Consider the following 21,667-nt stretch of genomic DNA (forward strand, 5'->3'; position numbering starts at 1 on the left):
CCAAGATAAATTCAATTTTTCATTCGAGGGCACCTTTAACGTGTACTATATGCTGTAGACCTTGACAGCGAGTTGAACAGGAATATCTACTGTTTTGCTAATAAATAATTAAATCATGTCAGCTGATATGGCAACTGGATGTTTAACAGGGCTGTTAATAATAACAAGCATATTACAGTGTGAAAAACACAGCAAATGTAAAAGCTTTTCAGAATTTAGAAATCATTTGGAATGACTCACCTAGTATAACTACAGCAATAAACTGTGAGTAACAGGTAGGCTGAAATACTTGGAAACTTTCTCAGAGAGTGGCGTGGTCACTAGATAATAGTGCCAGCTCATGAATAATTCAATTAAAGGTGAGCAGATGGGAGTTGGTTGGGCTGGCAAACGGCGCGTGCTCGTTTCGTTTGTGTTGTTGTGACGTAATTTGGCAGATGAGACGGATTGAATAATATGGCATCTGTGCAACGCACTTTATGCGAACTTGTGTTTGTTCAAACTGCGTAATACGTTTATCTAAAAACTATGGCGGACGTATTTATGTTTTCCACAGGCTGACATGTAAGAGACATGCGTTCGAACTTGCGGCTCAGAGGCTGGAGGTGCTCTTATCAGTCGACACCCAACATTCATGAGGTAAGAGAGACTTTAGCAGCAAATTACAAAATTAAAATTTTTTAAAACGTTTTTGTAAATGAAACCTAATTTTAAGTGGCTATATTTCATCATATGTGTCAGCTTAAATTGACTTTTAAAACATTTTAACAACTGGCTGACACAAAATGACAAATTTTTTGGACAAATTATAGTAGTGATAGACCATAAACTTGTGAATACCATATGCATCAGTCAAGAGATAATGTGTCCCCTTATACGATTCTATGCTAATGATAACACTGGCATAAAGTTGGTTTGACGTTAGACGTTTGATATTCGCAAATTTAGGGACCGTCTCTAAAGTTACATCCGAAATTGGTATGCATGATTCTAACTTCAATAACATTTGAAGGGAATAATTTACAGTCATAAAACCAACTGTAAAGTGTTCATCTACATGTCAGCTATGATGCAAACCTTTTATATTTTTGATATTTATTAAAATAAACTGTCAAATCATGTGTAAAAATGGCTATTTTTCACTACTGTATATACGCTCATACATAAATATGCCATAATTTAAAGCTCAATAACATTTGAAGGGAATAATTTACAGTCATAAAACCAACTGTAAAGTGTTCATCTACATGTCAGCTATGATGCACATCTTTTATATTTTTCATATTTATTAAAATTAATTGTCAAATCATGTGTAAAAATGGCTATTTTTCACTACTGTATATACGCTCATACATAAATATGCCATAATTTAAAGCTCAATAACATTTGAAGGGAATAATTTATAGTCATAAAACCAACTGTAAAGTGTTCATCTACATGTCAGCTATGATCCACACCTTTTATATTTTTGATATTTATTAAAATAAACTGTCAAATTATGTGTAAAAATGGCTATTTTCCACTACTGTATATACGCTCATACATAAATATGCCATAATTTAAAGCTCAATAACATTTCAAGGGAATAATTTACAGTCATAAAACCAACTGTAAAGTGTTCATCTACATATCAGCTATGATGCACATCTTTTATATTTTTCATATTTATTAAAATAAACTGTCAAATCATGTGTAAAAATGGCTATTTTTCACTACTGTATATACGCTCATACATAAATATGCCATAATTTAAAGCTCAATAACATTTCAAGGGAATAATTTACAGTCATAAAACCAACTGTAACGTGTTCATCTACATATCAGCTATGATGCACATCTTTTATATTTTTCATATTTATTAAAATTAATTGTCAAATCATGTGTAAAAATGGCTATTTTTCACTACTGTATATACGCTTATACATAAATATGCCATAATTTAAAGCTCAATAACATTTGAAGGGAATAATTTACAGTCATAAAACCAACTGTAAAGTGTTCTTCTACATGTCAGCTATGATGCACATGTGATATTGTGTCCATTTCTCTGATGTTTTGAAGAACACATTCAACTCATCTATACTAATTAATTTATAACAAAAATATTTGTACTTGTAAGACATGCATATTATAAGCTGAAAAAATTTTTTCAGCATACATTTTAGTTATGTTGACAATGTTCACTCACGTTGAAAATAATTGCTCATTATTTCAAAATGGAGGTCAAAATTCAGTATCACTGGTAAACAACAGTGATTTGTGCTCAGTTTTGCTAATAAATTTGCAGGGTGTCTATCTATTGTAACTGAAAACAACTGTTTCAGTCATGTTGTTTGGCCTTTTTCCGTAAATCATCAGCAATCTGAAATCAATAATCAATAATTAATAATGTCTCAAACACAGCTGTCTTTAGCCAAGTCTTTTTTTCTGACAGATAAAGTTTTTCTATGTTTATCTGTCATTCTTAAATTCTTACAATGTGTTTATCTGTTGTTGTAAATATACAGAGGAGTGTGCAATATAGTTGCCACTGAAATTTTACTGCCCCATGATTTCATCATAAAACAGCATGAATATCTAACTTGTTGTGTCCATCTTTTAGCCGCTGGGTGAAATTCACATTTATAGAGGCTATAATAAAAGACTACAAATATCACAGATGCATTTGAAGCACATTTAGAGGTGGATTGTAGCCTGAGTACACTTTGTACATTGCATATAAGGTTGTTATTTCAGGTTAAATACAAGTTAAACTCCATTGGCCACATCTCTGACATGCTTTTGATTACTATACAAAATAATTTCACATTATCCCATAGTTTGTTGATTATCTTATAGACTTCCATTGTAAGTGCATTTTTTATACTAAATATACTTTTTGAAGCTGTTAAATAGCTTGTCTGATAGATATTGTCATGTTTAAAGCTCGCTTGCAGTTGCAAAACAATATCAAATAAGCAAATTATTCTATTATTGAATAATAGAAGTGTCAACAAACCAGTTCATATATTGGTATGAATGATTCATTAATAAATCCATCTAAAATTCAAAATGAGTCTTCATCCAGTATATTCATGGAAAAGTACTAAAAACTCAACCCTGGATAGATCTAATATGTATTTAACCCAGAATATTCCTTTAATATTTTGTAAAAGTTGAAGCTTCATACTCAAGTTCTTATAATTCACAGGCAGTAGATAACGAGTATTCCTGGCACCTTCACCAAAATGCCATGACACCATGCAGAAGTCTGAGGAGTAGATGGGAGGACCCGGTGAGAGGAAGACGAACACCCCCGTTTTTATCTGGCTTCACATCATTTGATGAATCATGGAGATCAGAACACGCACCTAGTCCTTTTTTATTCCTGGGCCGGACACGCAGTGTCCCTGAAGCTCTCCATTGCTTCAGTAGACCCACTTTACGTTCAAGCTTCTCCTCGATCAACATCACCGCCCGGAGTTTGTCTCCAAAAAGGGATTGTACGCCTTATTCAAGCTCAGCATTTAGCCCTCTAAACATGCCTGACAGAGTGCCCTCTTTCATGGCCCGCAGTGAAAATAAAATTACTGGCACTCCAATGCTTTCTAGACACAAAGCAGTTGTGGTGACGGTGGATGAGAGCAGAGAACATCATTGTGCTAACGAGACCCCTAGCAGCCCCCAAGCTCCGCCTGCCCACAGGCACAGCTACACAATGGAAGATGAGCAAACGGACTCTTCACCCCCTTTAAAACGTCATACCTTCCGCTCCTGTGTCCATCTGGAGCTCCTACCATCCAGTCTGTCCAGATCTACTCTGTACTTGGACAAATCCCTCTCAATCCCTCTAAGACAGACATTGTATAGATCCACTCTGTCCTTTTCCCTTGGAAAACCATCTTTTACTCAGACCCCTGAGAAACCCAGGACGATGATTCAACCTAAAATGTCCTACAGTGACTGGGACATGGCTAACATTGGCGTTGATGGAACAGAAAGGCCTACCCGGCACCTGAAGGATAGTTCAACCATCAATGGCAGCGCCTTTAAGAATAATGCTGGCTCCGGCTCTGACACACGGAGTTCCACTTTAACATCATTGGAATTCAGAACAAGGTGCCACTCATCTTCTGCCGCCTTCAGACTGAATGGAAAGGCTAATGATGTCTTAGGGCCTCCGCAGAGCAATCTAAGAGCCAGACAGGCATTCAGCAAGCCATCAGGTACCTATATCACCTCACTGCTCCTCAGCAGCCATGCAAATGTATCCATCCTCTCTTTCTCTCTATTTGTTGCTCTCATTTATTCTAGCATTGCTGCAACATATCTTTCGGACACACCATGTGATAACTTAGCCAGTGTGTTTTCATTTCAGCATCTCCTACTCAGGTTGCACGCCTGATTGGTGGCTCATGCATTGTTAATGTGACGGCCTTCCCTCAAGCTCGTTGGGAATGGGAATGCATTGTCAGAAAAACTATTGGGTAATTCCACGTCAAATCAATCAAATTTCGGAAACTTCCCAGGTTCAAATTTTTGATTTTGTTAATATTTTTTTCTGTAGAAAGACAAACATAAATAGTGATACAAGCCATATTATAAAATGTCACAGAAGTATATTTACTGAGTAATCCACAATTTTGTAGAGGGGGGTCAAAATGACAATTTTCACCTGAGATTTGGAGCCAATTTCGCAATAACTATCAACAGTTAAAAAAGTTACCTACATTTGGTTCTTGGCCATTGAAAATGGGTAAAATTCAACAGTTTGGACATAGAGTCACATTGGGGTCCCAATATGTATGGGACTGAACTATATAGGGCCTTAAAATGAAGATTACAAAAGCAAAGTTTATTAAGATTGAAAATCTAGATGGATATTAAGATATCTTGGATATTTTTAAAGTTACAGGCATGACAACTTTAGAAAAATAATATTTATGGCACTCAGACAGGTATGTTTTATGCAATTGAGCTGATAGGGAAAAAATGAGATACATTTCTAGTTTTAACATTATTTGTTCTTTAGATATTCAGCTGTATGCAAAGTGACCCACATTTGGTTTTTGACCACTGAAAATGTGTACAGTTTACTCATGGAGCCACATGTCCATATCTCTGGGATTGAACCATTGACCTTTGAAATGAAGATATCAAAAGGAAAGTCTGTTAAGAACCAGAATCTAAAAGGATATTAAGATATCTTTAATACTTCTTGAGTTACAGGCATTCAAACTTGTGGCAAAAAAACTCAAGAAGTGCTTTTTGCCATTTATGAATACCAATCTCCATGTCAAAATAAAACACTCCTCTAATTTTGCACCAAATCTCAGGTGAAAATTGTCATTTTGACCCCCCTCTGCAAAATAGATCCAAAATAGATCTACTCAGTAAATATACATCTGTGACATTCAGTGTTTTGGCTTTCATCACAATTTACGTTTGTCTTTCTACAGAGAAAATAATAACAAAATCAAAAAATTGAGCCGGGGACCACTGGTTGTGTTGTCACGGAATGACCCTATAAATGGATTTGTGAAAACAAAAGAGTGCACCTGAAAAGTTTAATTCCAGAGGGAGCATTGCATTGGCGTGCCAGCTCAAGTGGGTCTCAGACATCAGATAAAAAGGCCAACTGGCACAAGGATAGGTTTAATCTGGCATCATTTGATATAGTGTGCATGGATGGATATCCAAAGATGGAAGGAAATCTCTTAGTAGGAAGTTCGCTGTGAGGCAGGATTTTGGACTTTAACAGAGTCTTGAGCTCTGAGATTCTTTTAGAGTGAAGTCAAGTAGTGGATTGTAGCATTATCAGCATTTGGCACTGGTATTTTGCAGTTTTTTTTACCTTGCAGGATAACTAGATGCACAGTCAGGACACTGATTTTTTTTACGAAGTAATAGAAAGCGAGCGAGCGAGTGGGAGCTATTGAAAAGAAAATAGGGTGAGTTTCAATCTTCTTATGTGAGATGATGCATCATTGACTCCACATTACGTTGCATCTAAAGTCTATTGGTTTCTCTGGCCTCTATTCTGGGTTTGTATGGCTAAACACATTTCCTTGTGATGAGTCGAAGGATAATATCCTCTCTGCAGCACACTGATTTTTTGCATGTGGTCTGTGAGGCATGTGACTGCATGACTGGGCTCTGATGAACTAACACCAGGTTCAACTGCAGGGAGGGCGCACAAGGGCACGTAACCACAAGTCTTAGTTTATTTATGTGCCAATCCTTCTCTGTCCTTTTGCAACTCCATGCATCTGTCATTTAAATCGGCCTGTCTCTCTCTCTCTCTGATCTTGAGTGAATAGGATTTTAACTTTTATTTCAGAGCCAATTTTGAATAAAATGGTGGACTCTCCTGTGATAATCAAGAGTGTGCTCGAATGTGCTCAGTGTGAAACGCCTTGAAAATGCAACATTTTACTCAGACTTAGAGAATCAAAAGACAAGATCTTCCAAAAGAACTGGTATGACATGTATACAAACCTATTTTTTTCATTAATATTCCTGGACGTTTTGAGACACGATTTATTAGTAAATTACTGAAAAGAAAAAATAGTTTTTATAATCTTTTTTGAAAATATTACGCTGTAAATACGGCCCAAAACAACATTTTTGGTTATATTACCAAGACCACATGAGTTGTCCAAATAATAATAATAATCAACCTGATTTTTACATTGTTTGCTTGTGGTTTTGTTTTCTTAAGGTGCGGTCACATTAGCAATTTCAGCTAAATTTTGTGGGAAATGAGGTCCATTGTCAATAGTGTAACGATTTATGAAGCACAGCTCACACAGAAGTCACTTAAAGCAAGGTCAGCAATGTGATGAATCTGCATGAACAACTTGAACCCGTTGCGGAATTTGCTTGGGGAAATCTTTTGCTCTCATATGAAATTCCAGATTGTGTGGATTCCAAATTAAATGACTGGATTTCACCTGTGAAATTTTACCGAACAATAAATGTGACCACACCTTTACTTTATACACCATTTTTCAGTTTACTACCACACTATACTGGCATTGCTGGTTTTTTAGCACACTGCTAGGTAGTTGCTAAGAGGTTCTGGGTCATTTCTAGGGTGTTGCCATCCTCCAATATTCAGTTTCTAAATATGGCTTTGGTTCTTCCGTAAGTGCGAGCCTTTGAAAAAGAAATGGTACACCTGTGCTTATTAAACCTACATGAATTGAGGTGACATTCATGTTTGTAACATAAACTTGTTATCTTCGGAACACAAATTAAGATATTTTTGATAAAATCCAATGGCTCAGTGAGGCCTGCATAGCCAGCAAAACAATTAACACTTTCAATGCCCAGAAAGCTACTAAAGACATATTTAAAACAGTTCATGTGACTATAGTGGTTCAACCTTAATGTTATGAAGCGACGAGAATTCTTTGTGTGCGCCAAAAAACAAATAACGACTTTATGACAATATCTAGTGATGGGCGATTTCAAAACACTGCTTCATGAAGCGTCGAAGCTTTACAAATCTTTTGTTTCGAATCAGTGGTTCAGAGCGCGTATCAAACTGCCAACGTCATGCCCCCCAGTGGTGAACCATTGAAATTTCATAACACTGTGACATAACGAAGCCTTGTTTATTGAAATCACATGACTTTGGCAGTTTGATTCGAAACAAAATATTTGTAAAGCTTCGAAGCTTCATGAAGCTGTGTTTTGAAATGGCCCATCACTGGATATTGTTGAATAAAGTCCTTATTTCGTTTTTTTTTTTTGGCACACAAAACATATTCTCGTCACTTCATAACATTAAGGTTGAACCACTGTAGTCACATGAACTGTTTTAAATATGTCTTTAGTAGCTTTCTGGGTATCTGAAAGTGTTAATTGTCTTGCTGGCAATGCAGGCCTCACTGAGCCATCAGATTTTATGAAAAATATCTTAATTTGTGTTCCGAAGATGAACGAAGGGGGTTTGGAACAACATGAGGGTGAGTAATTAATGACAGAATTAAATAACCCTTTAAGTCAGCAATAGTAAAGGTAATTCTTGCTTGTGCCACCAATAAAATCTTAACAACAATTCAGTCAAATCCCAAAGGACAAAATCATGTCCCACTACATTACTTTCCACTCAATATTCACTTTTTCTTGGAAGTTGAATGTAGTGCAGTGCTTTTTCACATTTGTTTTTAAATACTAAAATGTATGCAAACTCTGTTGTGGACTGTTGCATGTCTTACTCTACTTGCAGTATATATGCCAGTACTTTTATGTATTACAATGCATTAGTACTCATGCAGGTAAAAATGTGTTATGGCAAGTGTTTTAAGACTCTGTGCTAAGGCTCAAAGCTAACATCATTATTTATCTGTCCAGGAGTCCCTCAGGTGTGTGAAAGGGCCCCTTGTGAGGTCAGAACAGTTTTCCACACTGCTGAGAAAGTCAGGAGACTTATTGAGTGCCCGGTCTCTCCTCATCTGACTAATTGCACCTGTGGGTCCAGGACTGACCAGCAGGCCACTAAACCCCAGTCACTTAGCTTGAGGGTATGGTTTTACTCCTTAGGGTTTGTTTGTTTCTTTCTTTCTTTTTTTATAATCTGACCATCACATCTACTTACAAACTCGATCCAAACCACACCCATATGTGGTTTAAAATCCAGTTAAAATCTGTTTTTTTTTGCGTCTCTGTTAGGGATGTAACGATTCACTCAACTCACGTTTCGATACGATTCACGATACTGGTTTCACGATTCGATTTTCTCACGATTTTTTTTAACAAAATGAGATTTAAATGAGAAAGTGTCTTTTTATTATTTCTCAGACAAAATGCTGTATATTTCTTTGTGAAATTGAAATATCTAACTAAATTGAAATTTTAAAACAAATCCTAAATCAAATAAATAAATAAATAATACAAATAAAAGAAATCTCTTCATATGAGTACATGAACAAGACGTTTATTTGCTCTATTACAGGCTGAACTATCTGTAGCCATTTAAAATTAGAGGCAACCACTGCATTTTAATCACAATCCCAACAAAGATGCTGTTTGAGCAGTTTTTAATTTAAATTAGATTGTATAATTTTTAACATCTGAAGCAAAAACAGAATGTTCAGACTTTAGCTTTGTGAAATTATGCTACATAAAACTTCATAAGAGCAGAAGGGCTGCATGAGAACGCAAATTCACTGTCTGACAGCAGGTGGCGCTTATGGAACAGCGGCAATAAAGCGCTTCCATGGTTACCGCTCTAAACAAACAGCGCTGTGCGCTAAAACTATTTTAAAAGCCATTGTATGGAAGTAAGATGAAAAGAAAATACCATCTAAACTTTTCTGAACACAGTCAGTTCTCCTCAGCTATATATTCATATAACCCCCCGCCCCCAAATGTATCGCGATTCATTTAGCATCTCAACCGACTTGAATCGTCACATATTTTAATCGATTTTCAACCGGTTCCAGATGCATCGTTACATCCCTAGTCTCTGTCTGAATTGTCTGATCAGATTTCACAGTTTTTAATTGAAATCATATTTCATTTCTTGCAAAATTTTAAACCAATATTTATTTTCATGTTATAGCTGATTCTATTAAAAAATTACTATGTAAAATACTAAAAATAAAATCAGTTGTTTTAAATGCTACAGCTGACTTTAGGCTTCATTATAATCAGTGTTGTGCATGAACGCGTTCAATGAACGACGTTCACTGAACGCGTTCATATTTTCGCCGAACGCTGAACTGAACGAGTCACTTTTCATTCAATGAACGTGAACGAGAGCGGCGCTCACTCTGGCAGGAATGAGCAGCATGCGCAGTTCACGTTCACGCTCATTTGAAAACTCAGGTTTTACGACACGACTGTTTACAGCAAACACCTTGATGGTGCAGCATCATGACTAGTGCTAGTACTAGTTCACGTGATTCAAACTTAGCTACAGCTGAAGCCAGTTTTGAAGAGCACTTAGCAGAGTTTTATGTACAAACAAAGGAAGACTCAGACGGAAAAAACCTCACGTTTTTGTGCAAACTGTGCCCACCGGGACTAAACAAACAAGTACGTACGTCAGCCACATCGAGTTCAAATTTGAAACGACACATCGAGTTACGCCATCCGAGCTATCTTGGCAAATATCTGCGACTGAATGATGAACGCAAGAAATCATTAACGAAGAGAGGACCGCCGCCAAGCACACCCACCCAAGTTAAGCTCACTGCATTTAGTAAAGGACCTGCTGTTTCCTTCGTTTCCCAGCAACAAGTGGACAAGCTTGTGTTGGATTACATTGTGGGAGATCTGCAGCCTTTGAGTAAGGTCAGGACCAAAATTATTTATATTATACATAAATGTTATTGTCAAAACTTCTGATTTGTTGAAATTTGTCATCTTTGCAGATGACACAAATATATTTTGTGAAGGACTCCTGAATATACCTTATTTTTAAGTCCTGTAATTTGGTTCATGCTGGCTAAATAAAAGTTTCACTGAACATACAGTATACCTTGACTGCACCTTGTTTTTTCCAATTTCTACATATCATGATTACACATTATTTAAGGGGTAAATATTATTTTTCTCCTGGCTATAATAATTGTCTCTTGTTTATTGGTACAATAATTTTGATTAGTTTTGGAGTTGCAGTGATTTGCAGCTGGTAATGGATGGTAAAGAGGTTCTATTGAGTAAGATAGTGGCCTATCTTAAAAAGAATTTAACAAATGAACGTGAACTAGTTCATTTTTAGATATGTGAACTTAGTTCATTTAAAAAAAAAAAGAACTATGAACATGAACTAGTTCATTATCATCTGTGTGAACTGAACTTTGAGCTAGTTCTCTTTAGGTATGAACTGGCACAACACTGATTATAATGTAGTGTTGTCAAAAGTACCGATTTCCATTTCAACTCAGTATTGAAATTTAAAAAATGTGACAATTTTTAGCGGATTCGTAAACACCTCTGATTGGCCATTGTGTTCACACGCTCAACAGATATGTCTGTGATTGACTACAATGATCAAGGCACAGGAGAGTTTAAAAGCACACGCGTGTTTGAATTTTAAAACTGGAGGATTTCGAAGGTCCGCTGATAGATGCCTGCTTTCAGACGCTCCGTGTGTATCTGTGTAAGCGCTCGGTGAAGAGCGTCATTGATGTTTGTGATATCCAATCACAGACATATCTGATGAGCTCGTGAACACAAAGGCCAATCAAAGATGTTTACGAATCCGCTCAACAGCGCTCAAAGCGTCACATTTTTAAATTTTCAGTACGGACTTGGTATCGAAGTCGGTACTTTTGACAACACTATTATAATATACAGCATAAAAATGTATTGTCATTTTGAGATTTGCTAAAAATTTAATTTAACAGTGTTATTACATGTATTAGGGTTTTTATAGATTAACTTTAAGTGAGTGTCAGATGACATCAAAGGGTAATCTAAATGTAAAAATGGGAAGCATAATCATGTACAATTAAATTTCCAATATCAACCAAAATACATCCAATATCGAAAAATAGATTGTACATGCCTATTGAAAATCAAATTGAATTTGTGTGTAAACAAAGCCTCAAGTTTACTTCCTTTCTGACTTGTGGCAAATATACACTCCAGCATTTCACTGTGGCGCACGCAAACTTTGTGTTCATTTCCAAATGTGTGTAGGAGGCTCTTGAGCTGTTTCGGCCAGATTTCATCTCTCGCTCTCAGAAACGGCTTCGGCGATTAGAACTGAGGGCCAGGGAGAGGCGGAGCTTACAAACAGCAGAATTTATCATGGGCGTGGAGACGGCTAACCGTAGGCGGAACTGCACCAAGCCACACCCACTTAGTGGTAAGATACTCTGTTTTCATTAGCATCCTATGCACAGTTGAAGGAGCTATAGTGCAGATCTAGTGCTGCAGCAATGCAGTCTCAGTATTACTTCTATAACCATTCAATCAGGTATCCACAGAAGCAATGAACAATGAATTAGTAGCAGCGTATCAGTGCGGCAAATGCCTGCAAAATGTGCCAACGGTGGCTGTCTTACTTTTAGGGCAAGCACACTGCAGCGAGGCACATTATTGATGCCGTCACAGGAAGACATGCTTCAGTGCTGCACCGAAACACTTGGTCCATTAAAACTTCAGTAATATCAAAACAAACTTGGGATGGACAGATTATACAAAACACAAAGCAAACAGATACAATTGAGATCTCAAAGGTCTTTGGATGTATCATTGTGGCCCTGTTGAGGATGAACAATGAATCTTAAAAATTACATGAAATATCCTGCAGCTTACTGATGCCCCCTATTGTCTCCAATATGATCCTACAAGTTACTCTAAAAATGTTTTTATTCATTAGCTACTGTATATGCAACTGCAATATTTGTGCAGTTGGCTCATGACGGACTTGATGGCAACTGAAGAATAAAATGTAACCATTAAATATTAAGCTTTGTAACAAACTTTTCATTTTTATCCTTTATTCTCCTGCTGAATGTTTTTTGTAGATAACCTTTTCAAACCCAGGGACAGAGCCATCTCAGGCAAGGAGATGCAATGGAGATCCAGACGGTTAGATTTCTCTTACGCTCTCTTTCACAATACCACACATGCACCAGTGCTTATCAGTGCAACAACACAATATGACCCCTTTCTGATAAGGATAGTGTTTGCTTATCTGTATGCTGGAGTAAAAGCCACCAGATCAGATGAAATATAGTGGATTAAAGCATATATTGACATATATCAATCAAGATATTTCTTTGTGTGTTCATGTTTGTGTTTGGATGAAAAGTAGATAGATCAATTCGTTCTACCACCTACAAGTCACTGTTTTTTTTATGTCATTATGTGTCCATCATCCTCAGTCTGTGCTTGCAGGATTTACAACAAACTCCCCGAGGTGGCCAGAAAGAAGGAGGAGGAGAGGAAGAGACTGGTGTCCGAAACCAACAGGCTGAGAGCAGAGGTCTTCAAAAAGGTTAAGCTTCATCTCACACAAAACTGCTTTGTATTTTAAGGCTTATAGATTGTATGAGACAAAAGCTTAATCATTCCAAAAAATATCCGCAGCTTGTATTTTTATTTACATGTATTTGTTTAGATGTCGCTTCTTTTAATCTAAGAGCCAACAATATCCACAATAATCAACAATATATTCACAATTATGTGTCCTTATGACACATTTATTTGTTACATTGAAACGGCTATTCCATTTTATTATAAAAAATCCTTTACCGCCATGTAGCAGGCAGGTTTAGTCCCAAAACACATCATATTTTGCATTTTTTTAAGTGAATTAAAGGTATCCTGATGTGTGCAGAGAACACACATTGTGGTTTCATTAAATAACTGTGACATTTATGTAGCAAAATGAAACCTTACACAGACATGCTTCTTAGCTGAATAGAGAGCAGAACAGTAAAATTTGACAGTGTCTTTTTTCAGGACAAAGATATGTAGTTACCATAGAAGAACGTAATTAAAATAAGAATTCAGTTAAAGAGTGCCTGGTTTAATAGCCAAAATGAAATTAGATTCAGAGTTTGGACTGAAACTGTATAGAGCTTTTCAGTTTGTAGTCCTAAAACCTGGAAGAGAATTAGCTTTTTTCAGTAATGGGTTCCCTGAGGATTTTTTAAATAAATCTCTGAAAAAGATTTTTTTTTTTTTTTTTTTGAGACTTTTGCATGCTTCTTTGCATTTCTGTCTAGGGCAGTTCTTCTCAGCCTTTTTGACTCAAAGGCCCCTTGAGTTAAAAACTGTTGGTCACTCTTTAATTTAGGGTCCAATTCTCATTATTAACTAGCTATTAACTATGACTTTTGCCTCAATAAACTCCTAATTTTTTGTAATGTAATTGTTAAGTTTAAGTATTGGGTAGGATTAAGGGATGTAGAATAAGGTCATGCAGAATAAAGCATTAATATGTGCTTATTAACAGCCAATATCCTAGTTATATGCATGCTAATAAGCAACTAGTTAATAGCGAAAATTGGATTCTAAAAGAAAGTGTTACCAAACCTTTTGCAGCCCCTTGCAAGTTTGCTGAGACCACTTGGTGGATCCCAGCTTCAATTTGAGACCCATTGTTCTAGGACAGGGATGGGCAGCTTCACTTCTGGAGGGCCACTTTCCTGCAGAGTTTTGCTCCAACCCTAATCAAACACACCTGAACCAGCTAATCAGGCTCCAGGATAACTAGAAAGCTACATCCAGTTTAGTTTTTTTCAGGGTTGGAGCTAAACTCTGCAGGACAGCGGCAGTCCTGGACTTTAGTTGTCCATCCCTGATCTAGGATGTGAGTTTACGGTTGCTTGACTTAAAGGGTTAGTTCACCCAAAAATGACAATTATGTCATTATTTATTCCTCCTCATGTCATTCCACACCCGTAAGACCTTTGTTCTTCTTCGGAACACAAATTAAGATATTTTTAATGAAATCCAGAGCTTTCTGACCCCCCCCATAGACTGCAATGTTATTACCAATTTCAAGGCCCAGAAAGGTAGTAAAGGCATTATTAAAATAGTCCATGTGACTCCAAGTGGTTCAAACTTAAAGTTATGAAGCGATATGAATACTTTTTATGTGCAAAAAAAAAAAAAAGACTGGGTAAACCCAGCCTGATCTGCCGGCTATTTGATTTCGCTCGGCAACTCAGTCTGGAAACCCGTGCATTCATTTCTATTGCTTCTGTTACACTTTTGCGGGAACCAATCACAGACTGGCTTATCCACCTTGCTCGCTATTGGTGGGTATAACACGATGACGATAGAGAAGCGACGGCAAGCAGCTTTCAAACTCTATCTGATCTACCCGTCACTCCAAAATAACATGTGACGTAGTTTAGGGCGGTTAGCCTATATTCCGCGTTCATTTACACGGAACCAGAACAGTATCAGAGTCGCCTTTTAAACTCTCGATGATGCTGAATGACTTCTTTAGTTAGCAAACAAATCGCTCGAGTGGGTGTAAATAGCAATCACTTTAATTTTTTTTTGCACAACCTGCAAAAATCGCTCGATGCCATTGCTGCTTCTGCAAACCGCGGATCAATGCTACAAACCAATACAAACTAAACCTGCATCTCAATCAGCTCCCTAGGTCGTGAATCAGTATATCATGAAAGTGAATGTGGCTGATTCCCTGATCAGTGCCCTGACTACTGAACTAGGGAGCTGATTGAGACACACGGTAAACCTGCCTGGAGTTTTCGCATCGCTCTGCAAAGTACGTCACCCGGATCGTTGATCTGATTGATTGAAGGACTATCCAATTGCGTGAATAATGCTCGTTGATCACGCCTCTTGTGCAGTAGGAAATACATACAGACTCCCCAGACCAATGTTCAATTTTAAATTGAGCTTGGTCTGGTGATAGCCAGACTACGGAAGCTCTGCACTGCATTTACAATGTGAACAGCGTCAGTGACTGAGACGGAAGAGATGAAATTGTTGAATTTTTTCACATGGACTATTTTAACAATGCTTTTACTTCCTTTCTGGGCCTTGAAAGTGGTAATCAGAAAGCTCTCGGATTTCATCAAAAATATCTTAATATGTGTTCCGAAGATGAATGAAGGTCTTACAGGTGAGGAACAACATGAGGGTGAGTAATTAATGACAGATTTTTCATTTTTGGGTGAATTAACCCTTTAACAAACATGTTGCAATTTGCTAATAACATTTGCTAGAACAAAATGTGAAAGTGTCTTCAAATGCCGTTAAACCATGAACTTGAAAACAACTATTCTAAAAGACCCTTGGCAATTCTAGAGAGAACCCACAGTTAATTAGCCTTCCGGACTGGCCTACAGTTTGACGTCATGACAGAATGGCTGTGTTGCTTCGTGCTGATTCTGTAACAATGAACACTCTCAAGTGATCCTCCAGGCTGACCTTTAATGACCCCCACAAGGACAAACACACCTGAGGCTTTTGTCTCCTAATGCGTTCTGTCACAACTGTCAGCCCAAGTGTACCAGCGGAGATGAAACTTTAGTTGCTCTGTGAAAACCTTCCCTCCGGTCAAAAACAGCTGGTGCTGTGTGGTGCCAGACTGTCTGATCTCACCTGGCTGAACTTTTACCTCCGTTCTGAGGTGTCAAGCGATATATAGAGACTCATGAGGTGAATTCATGCTGAGTGTCTCAACACTGCTTAAGGCAGCTTGGAAATGATCATATGCGACTTGACCATTACGTTTATCTTGTCAGGCCATTGTGAAAACTTAGGGATAGTTTACCTAAAAATGAAAACTGTCCTAATCCCAAAAACACAAAAGGAGATATTTTGAAAAATATGCTCTCTTCCCCTCCCCTAATTAATTGGGTCTGAAGCTCTTTCAAATTTTTTTTTAAAGGGAAAACCACTAAAAAAGAATCATGAAACTAGTTCATAGTTCATTTGCTGTACATTTCAAGTCTTCTGAAGTCGCACAATAAATTTAAGCCGTTATTCACTGATAATCTTGACGTCTCTCCTTGACAGAAGTAACAATGTTTTGTTTTGTGAATTAAATGTTCTTTTGAGTCAGATCTATTGATCTGTTTCACAAAACTTGTCTTAATGATTCACTAATTGCACTGAACTGGTTTTTGAGTTCAGTTCCCAGACTCAATGACAGTCACAGCAGTTTTTGATGTAATAGCTCAGATAAAGAGAAGATTATCAATAAATAATGACTGCAGTTTCATATCCAAAACTATTGTTTGACTTCAGAACACTTAAATATTGCACAGACTTCATATGGACCACTTTTGCAATCATTTTATGCTGTTCTTTCGTACTTTTTGAAGCTTAAAAGTTCCAGTTCCCATTCAATTTAATAGCATAGAAAAGATAATCTAGTACATTCTGCAAATTGTCTCCTTTTGTGTTCCACACACACACACAAAAAAAGAAAGCCATACAGGTTTGGAAAAACAGGAGGGTTAGGAATTTTTTTTCAGCTAGTTATTCCTTTTTCTTAGTGAACATATCAGTTGTACTTGCCCTGTCTTCCAGCAGAGGTCAGTATAGTTCTTCAAATGAACCCTGCCTATCAAACCACTTTTTGAAATCCAGATTAATTCCACTCAAGGGTGATTTATTCATGCATTCCTTTTGTTCTTTTCGGTGACAGACACAGCCCTGATACTTATGGGATGTTTGTGACACAAAGGAGGGTTGTGTCAACAATAATTTCCCTGTTTTTGATGTTTAGAGTGTTGAATTCCACAACAGGACAGCTTTCATTGGAACTTTGGATGTCTTTGCTGACAGGCTGATCCCTAGATGCCCGAAACGTGAGCTTTTGTAAAGGAGAAATCTCTTGTCGGGTGTGTTGTTTTAATGGATGTCAGGTCCTGTGAGGCTGATACTTTGTCATGAAGTGTCTGACTCACTGTCTCCCATGAAGCCCCTCTGTCTCTCAGGCTTTCACCTCCTGTGTGACAGTGATGAATTCCTGATAAGTCAGGATGAAGATAGAGAAAAGCTGGTGAGGGGAGAGATACAGTGAGAGAGAAAGAGAAAGATGCCAACAGAGTTTACATAGGCATTGTTTTGTAGCTCGTAACTTTCCATGGCCTTATGTGTGTCCTGTGATTCTTACCCGTTACAAAAATTAAGGATTTTTCCAGTAATCGATCATTACAATAATACTAAGAATACATGTATTTACAGGCACCTTGAAGGTTTGATTTCAATTGGGAAAAAGAATTAATTTGTCTTTTTTAAATGTCCTTTACATGCTTTAGTCTGACTGAAATCATACCAAATCAACTGTTTTTGCTGTTTTTCGCTTCTTCCATCATGTGTAAATGTTAATCCAACTACAACTGACCTCAAAAGATGTGTTTAATCCTAGAAATATTTGATTTTTTAATGCTTTTATTCTGTAAGGATGTATTAAACTGATCAAAAGTGCCAGTAACGACTTTTATATTATTATTATTACTAACTATTTCTATTTTAAATACATGCTGTTCTTTTGAGGTTTCTATTCATTACAGAATCCTGAAAAATATATAATATTACAGTTTCCACAAAAATATTAAGAAGCACAACTGTTTTCAGCCTTGATAATAAAAAGAAATGTTACTTAAGCACCAAATCAGCATATCAGAATGATTTCTGAAGCATCATGTGACACTGAAGACTGAAGTAATGTCTGCTGAAAATCTTTTCCATCAAAGGAATAAATTATATTAAAAATTATATTAAAATTGTAAACAGTTATTTTAAATTGTAATAATATTTTACAATATTGCAGTTTCTACTGTATTTTTGATCAAATAAACCAGCCTTGGTGATCATAAGAGGCTTCTTTCAAAACCATTAAAAAAAAAAACCTTTGAACAGTAATGTTTATTTGGACAGAGGAAGACTGTAGCTTGACTACTTCAAATACCAGCTGTAGATTGATTATAACTAAGCATTTAAAAGTACTTATTGAGTTTTTTTTGCTCAATTACTCTCAGCACATTTGTTTAGAGTAGTTTTACTTTATTATTACCACTATAACTTCAAGGAGTACTTCCAAAATGTTTCATTTTTGGCTTATTTCAAACATAATGTTGTATTCAATTAAAGAAAATTGTACGTGAACTATTAACTCGGTGATGTGACCATTTATAAATGATCTAAATGCTTAAATATTACATTTGCTTCAGGTTTTAACTTCTGACTCTTAATCCTTGAAGAGTTTCACTCTAAAAGTAATACAGGAACCTGTTACCACAACTTAAATAAATGCATGGTTGCAAGTTAAAAATTCAAATTTATTGATTTAATTAAAACTTTTAAGTTGCAAACATTATTTTGTTGAGTTCTGTTGACATAATAATGTCAACAGAACATAATAACATAATTATATAACATAACATAATAATCTTGATCATTACATTAACTTAATATAGTTTGTAATTTAAACTAAATTTTTTTGTGTTAATTGGCTTTTAAAAAAAAAAATTGTAGTAACGTCTTGATAACTTCGAAAATTAGGAAGTGGATTTCTAGTTCCCAGCATGCTTTGCATAGGACTGGATAAGGAGAATAAATGTTGAAATTCATTTATTTGATTTTAGTGAAGGGAAAGACCTGTTAGTGCTTAATGAGTTTCTGTTATGCTGAAGTTTTTGTGGTTACCATTGTGCTGAAGAGCAGATACATGAAGGTAAACACTACATTGACTCTATAAGCAATGACTGCGCTAATGCCATTGACAAGTAATATCTTACTTCTTCATTAAAAATGCATGTTAAATAAGTTATGTAAGCATGTGCTATAATAGCTGTTGATCTGAATTGAAATAGATAAGATTAATTGGTTCCAGGGCTACAATTCTGGTAGTTTGAGCGACATAATTTCTTTGAGTAATCAACTTAAGAATTTGTGTTTATGCTACAAAGTTCACAGTTCCTCTAACTCAATGTAGCTTGTTGGTTAAACCTAAATTCACTCAAAGTTATCATAACTCAAAAACTTTTTTTTTTTTTTTTTGTAGAGCTAACAACATTTTTTAGAGTGTGGTAAAAAAAAAAACAGCAGTTTGTAACAAAAGTTTGTTTCTCAAACAAAACATATTCAACTTTTTCTAATCTACACTGGAATGTGTAGGTTATTCTGTAGCAGCTGACAGAGCGCAGCATCAGAGATAGCCAAGGACAAGGAAACCAGGCAGAAAAAATAAAATGAATAACTCAGAGGAGGGAAAAGGCATGATAGCATGAGCACAGATAGCAGGTTATCATTGCTCCCGGGGGAGATGGCCACCCGGGGGGACAGGTGGGGAGAATTCTGGGTAATCTTTAGATTACACAGTCACTTCCCCCTCATTTCTTCACCACTTGACCTCAGTGTGCAGGTGCTCTGACAAAGAAGGATGCTTGGCTAGTTGTAGTTTGGTTAAAAGTTTCCTCTCCTTTTTTTCCACAGAAACTTTTGGATCAGATTCTTCAAAGACACAGTGACTGAGGGAAGTGCCTGTTCACAAGATTCATATCCCCCGCGCTCTCCTTGCCCGAGGCAAAGAACTGAAGACGAGCAAGACCTTTGCAGCTCCCTCCTGAGAGCAGAGAGCAGAGCCTGGCTTTCTGATGCATTGTTCCAAATATAAAACACCTTTTACCAGACCTGGGGTGAATCCACATGATATATTGACACACTTCCATGCACTGCTGTGTCCTTGCTGGGTGATAAGTATTTTTAAAGAGAGCATGTTTGATAATACAGTATAAGATTGCTTATAAGACTCTAGACCTGATTGGAGGCACATCCTGATTTTGCTGAGTTAGATGTGTTCCTTGGTCAACATATTTTGTTGATCCTGGAACAACATTCCTGTCTGAAAATTTAGTCCTAACCCTACCCATAACTTATCCCTAAAATCATAGGGAAATGTTAGGTGAATAACACTTATGTAAAAGCACCTAACCCTGATTGTAAGCCTAAACTTGACATAAACTGTAAATGTGTCCCTCAAATCCAGTTGGTTGAATGGAATGTTGTTCCAGGATCAACAAAGATGTTGATCCAGGAACATGTTGTGCTTGGCGAAATCGAGTTCTGCTAATTGCACTCTGTTTTCTTTTGAAAATGTACTCTGTCAGACTTCTGAATTGAATGTGTTGCACTAATTAAAATGTAGTTTTAAATTATATTTGACCAAATATTTATTTACTTTTTTTAGTCCACAATGCCACAAAATATGTTAATTAGGCTACCAAAAGTCATTTGCTTGTACAGATGCCCTAAATGATTTTTAATGTTTTTGTTCAAAATCACATATTCTTTTAAATGGATTGACTTTATCAAAAGGATTTAAGTGCACATAATAGAAATCATAATGGGATTTGCCACCCAGCTAATCACAAAACACATTACAAAGATTTATTATGTACACCTTGTTCTTACTTATGAAATTGTGGCTTTGTTCTTAAATGTTATCAAAAATAGTTTCATGGCCCTAAATATGCAGTATTACCATTTTTCCTGCTCCCTTCCCCCAACTCCCCAGATTCAGTATTCAATTTTCCCCCACATTAAAATTTGGATATTATGTTCTCTTTCTGTAATAGCCAATTTCAGTAAGTGAAGTAGCTCAGTATGGAGAATGGGGAATATATTCCACTGACTCCTTTGCCCTGGAAGTGTCAGGGTTTCTGGAGTGGAACCTGAAATTTGGGATAATAGAATTCAGGAGAGAACAGCGTAATGGAAGATTAGTCCGGAAACTCAGTGATCAGTTGTTAGATGACAGATTGGATGCCACTATGATAAAGCAGAGACAAGTAACCTAAGGGTGTAAAAATCGTCTTTATTCAGCAGTCAAAATTCAGAGCTGGTTGTGGTACTTTGAAAGTTTCATGAAAAGAAGAGCAAGCAAATATGCTGATTTGAAAATGCAAAAACATTAACGAGTCCTTGAGTCTCTAAGGTAAGTATGCTACCTGCTGGAGACCTTGAGAGAGTTATTATAAAACCGCCTTGCATACCAAACAGGAAATAGAAAATTACCCCATTAAAAAAATTGATTCACTTCTGAATTTCTGCAAAAATGTTATGTAGTATTTTTCTTTAAAAAAAATAAAAAATCATATTCATATACTAATGCCATATCAAATGGAGACCATTCACAGTATAGAGGGTATGCATTGACGTCACTTTCCCGCCACAACACGCTCCCTCAGCTGGACTGCGGTTTTCCCGCGGAATTGGAATA

The 21,667-nt window shown here is 36.6% G+C and overlaps 1 protein-coding gene across 1 annotated transcript; it reads left to right on the top strand.

The window, feature by feature from the left end:
* Positions 1–367: 367 nt before the first annotated feature.
* On the top strand, positions 368–20,603 carry LOC125269062. Its single transcript, XM_048191791.1, has 7 exons — positions 368–639; positions 3,191–4,205; positions 8,341–8,510; positions 11,638–11,806; positions 12,471–12,534; positions 12,844–12,943; positions 19,882–20,603. Exons 1-7 carry the CDS (start codon positions 574–576, stop codon positions 19,918–19,920), a joined length of 1,623 nt encoding a protein of 540 aa, XP_048047748.1. The 5' UTR covers positions 368–573; the 3' UTR covers positions 19,921–20,603.
* The last annotated feature ends 1,064 nt before the right edge of the window (positions 20,604–21,667 follow it).

Source organism: Megalobrama amblycephala, linkage group LG5 (genome assembly GCF_018812025.1).
Source record: "Megalobrama amblycephala isolate DHTTF-2021 linkage group LG5, ASM1881202v1, whole genome shotgun sequence".
NCBI lineage: Eukaryota > Metazoa > Chordata > Actinopteri > Cypriniformes > Xenocyprididae > Megalobrama > Megalobrama amblycephala.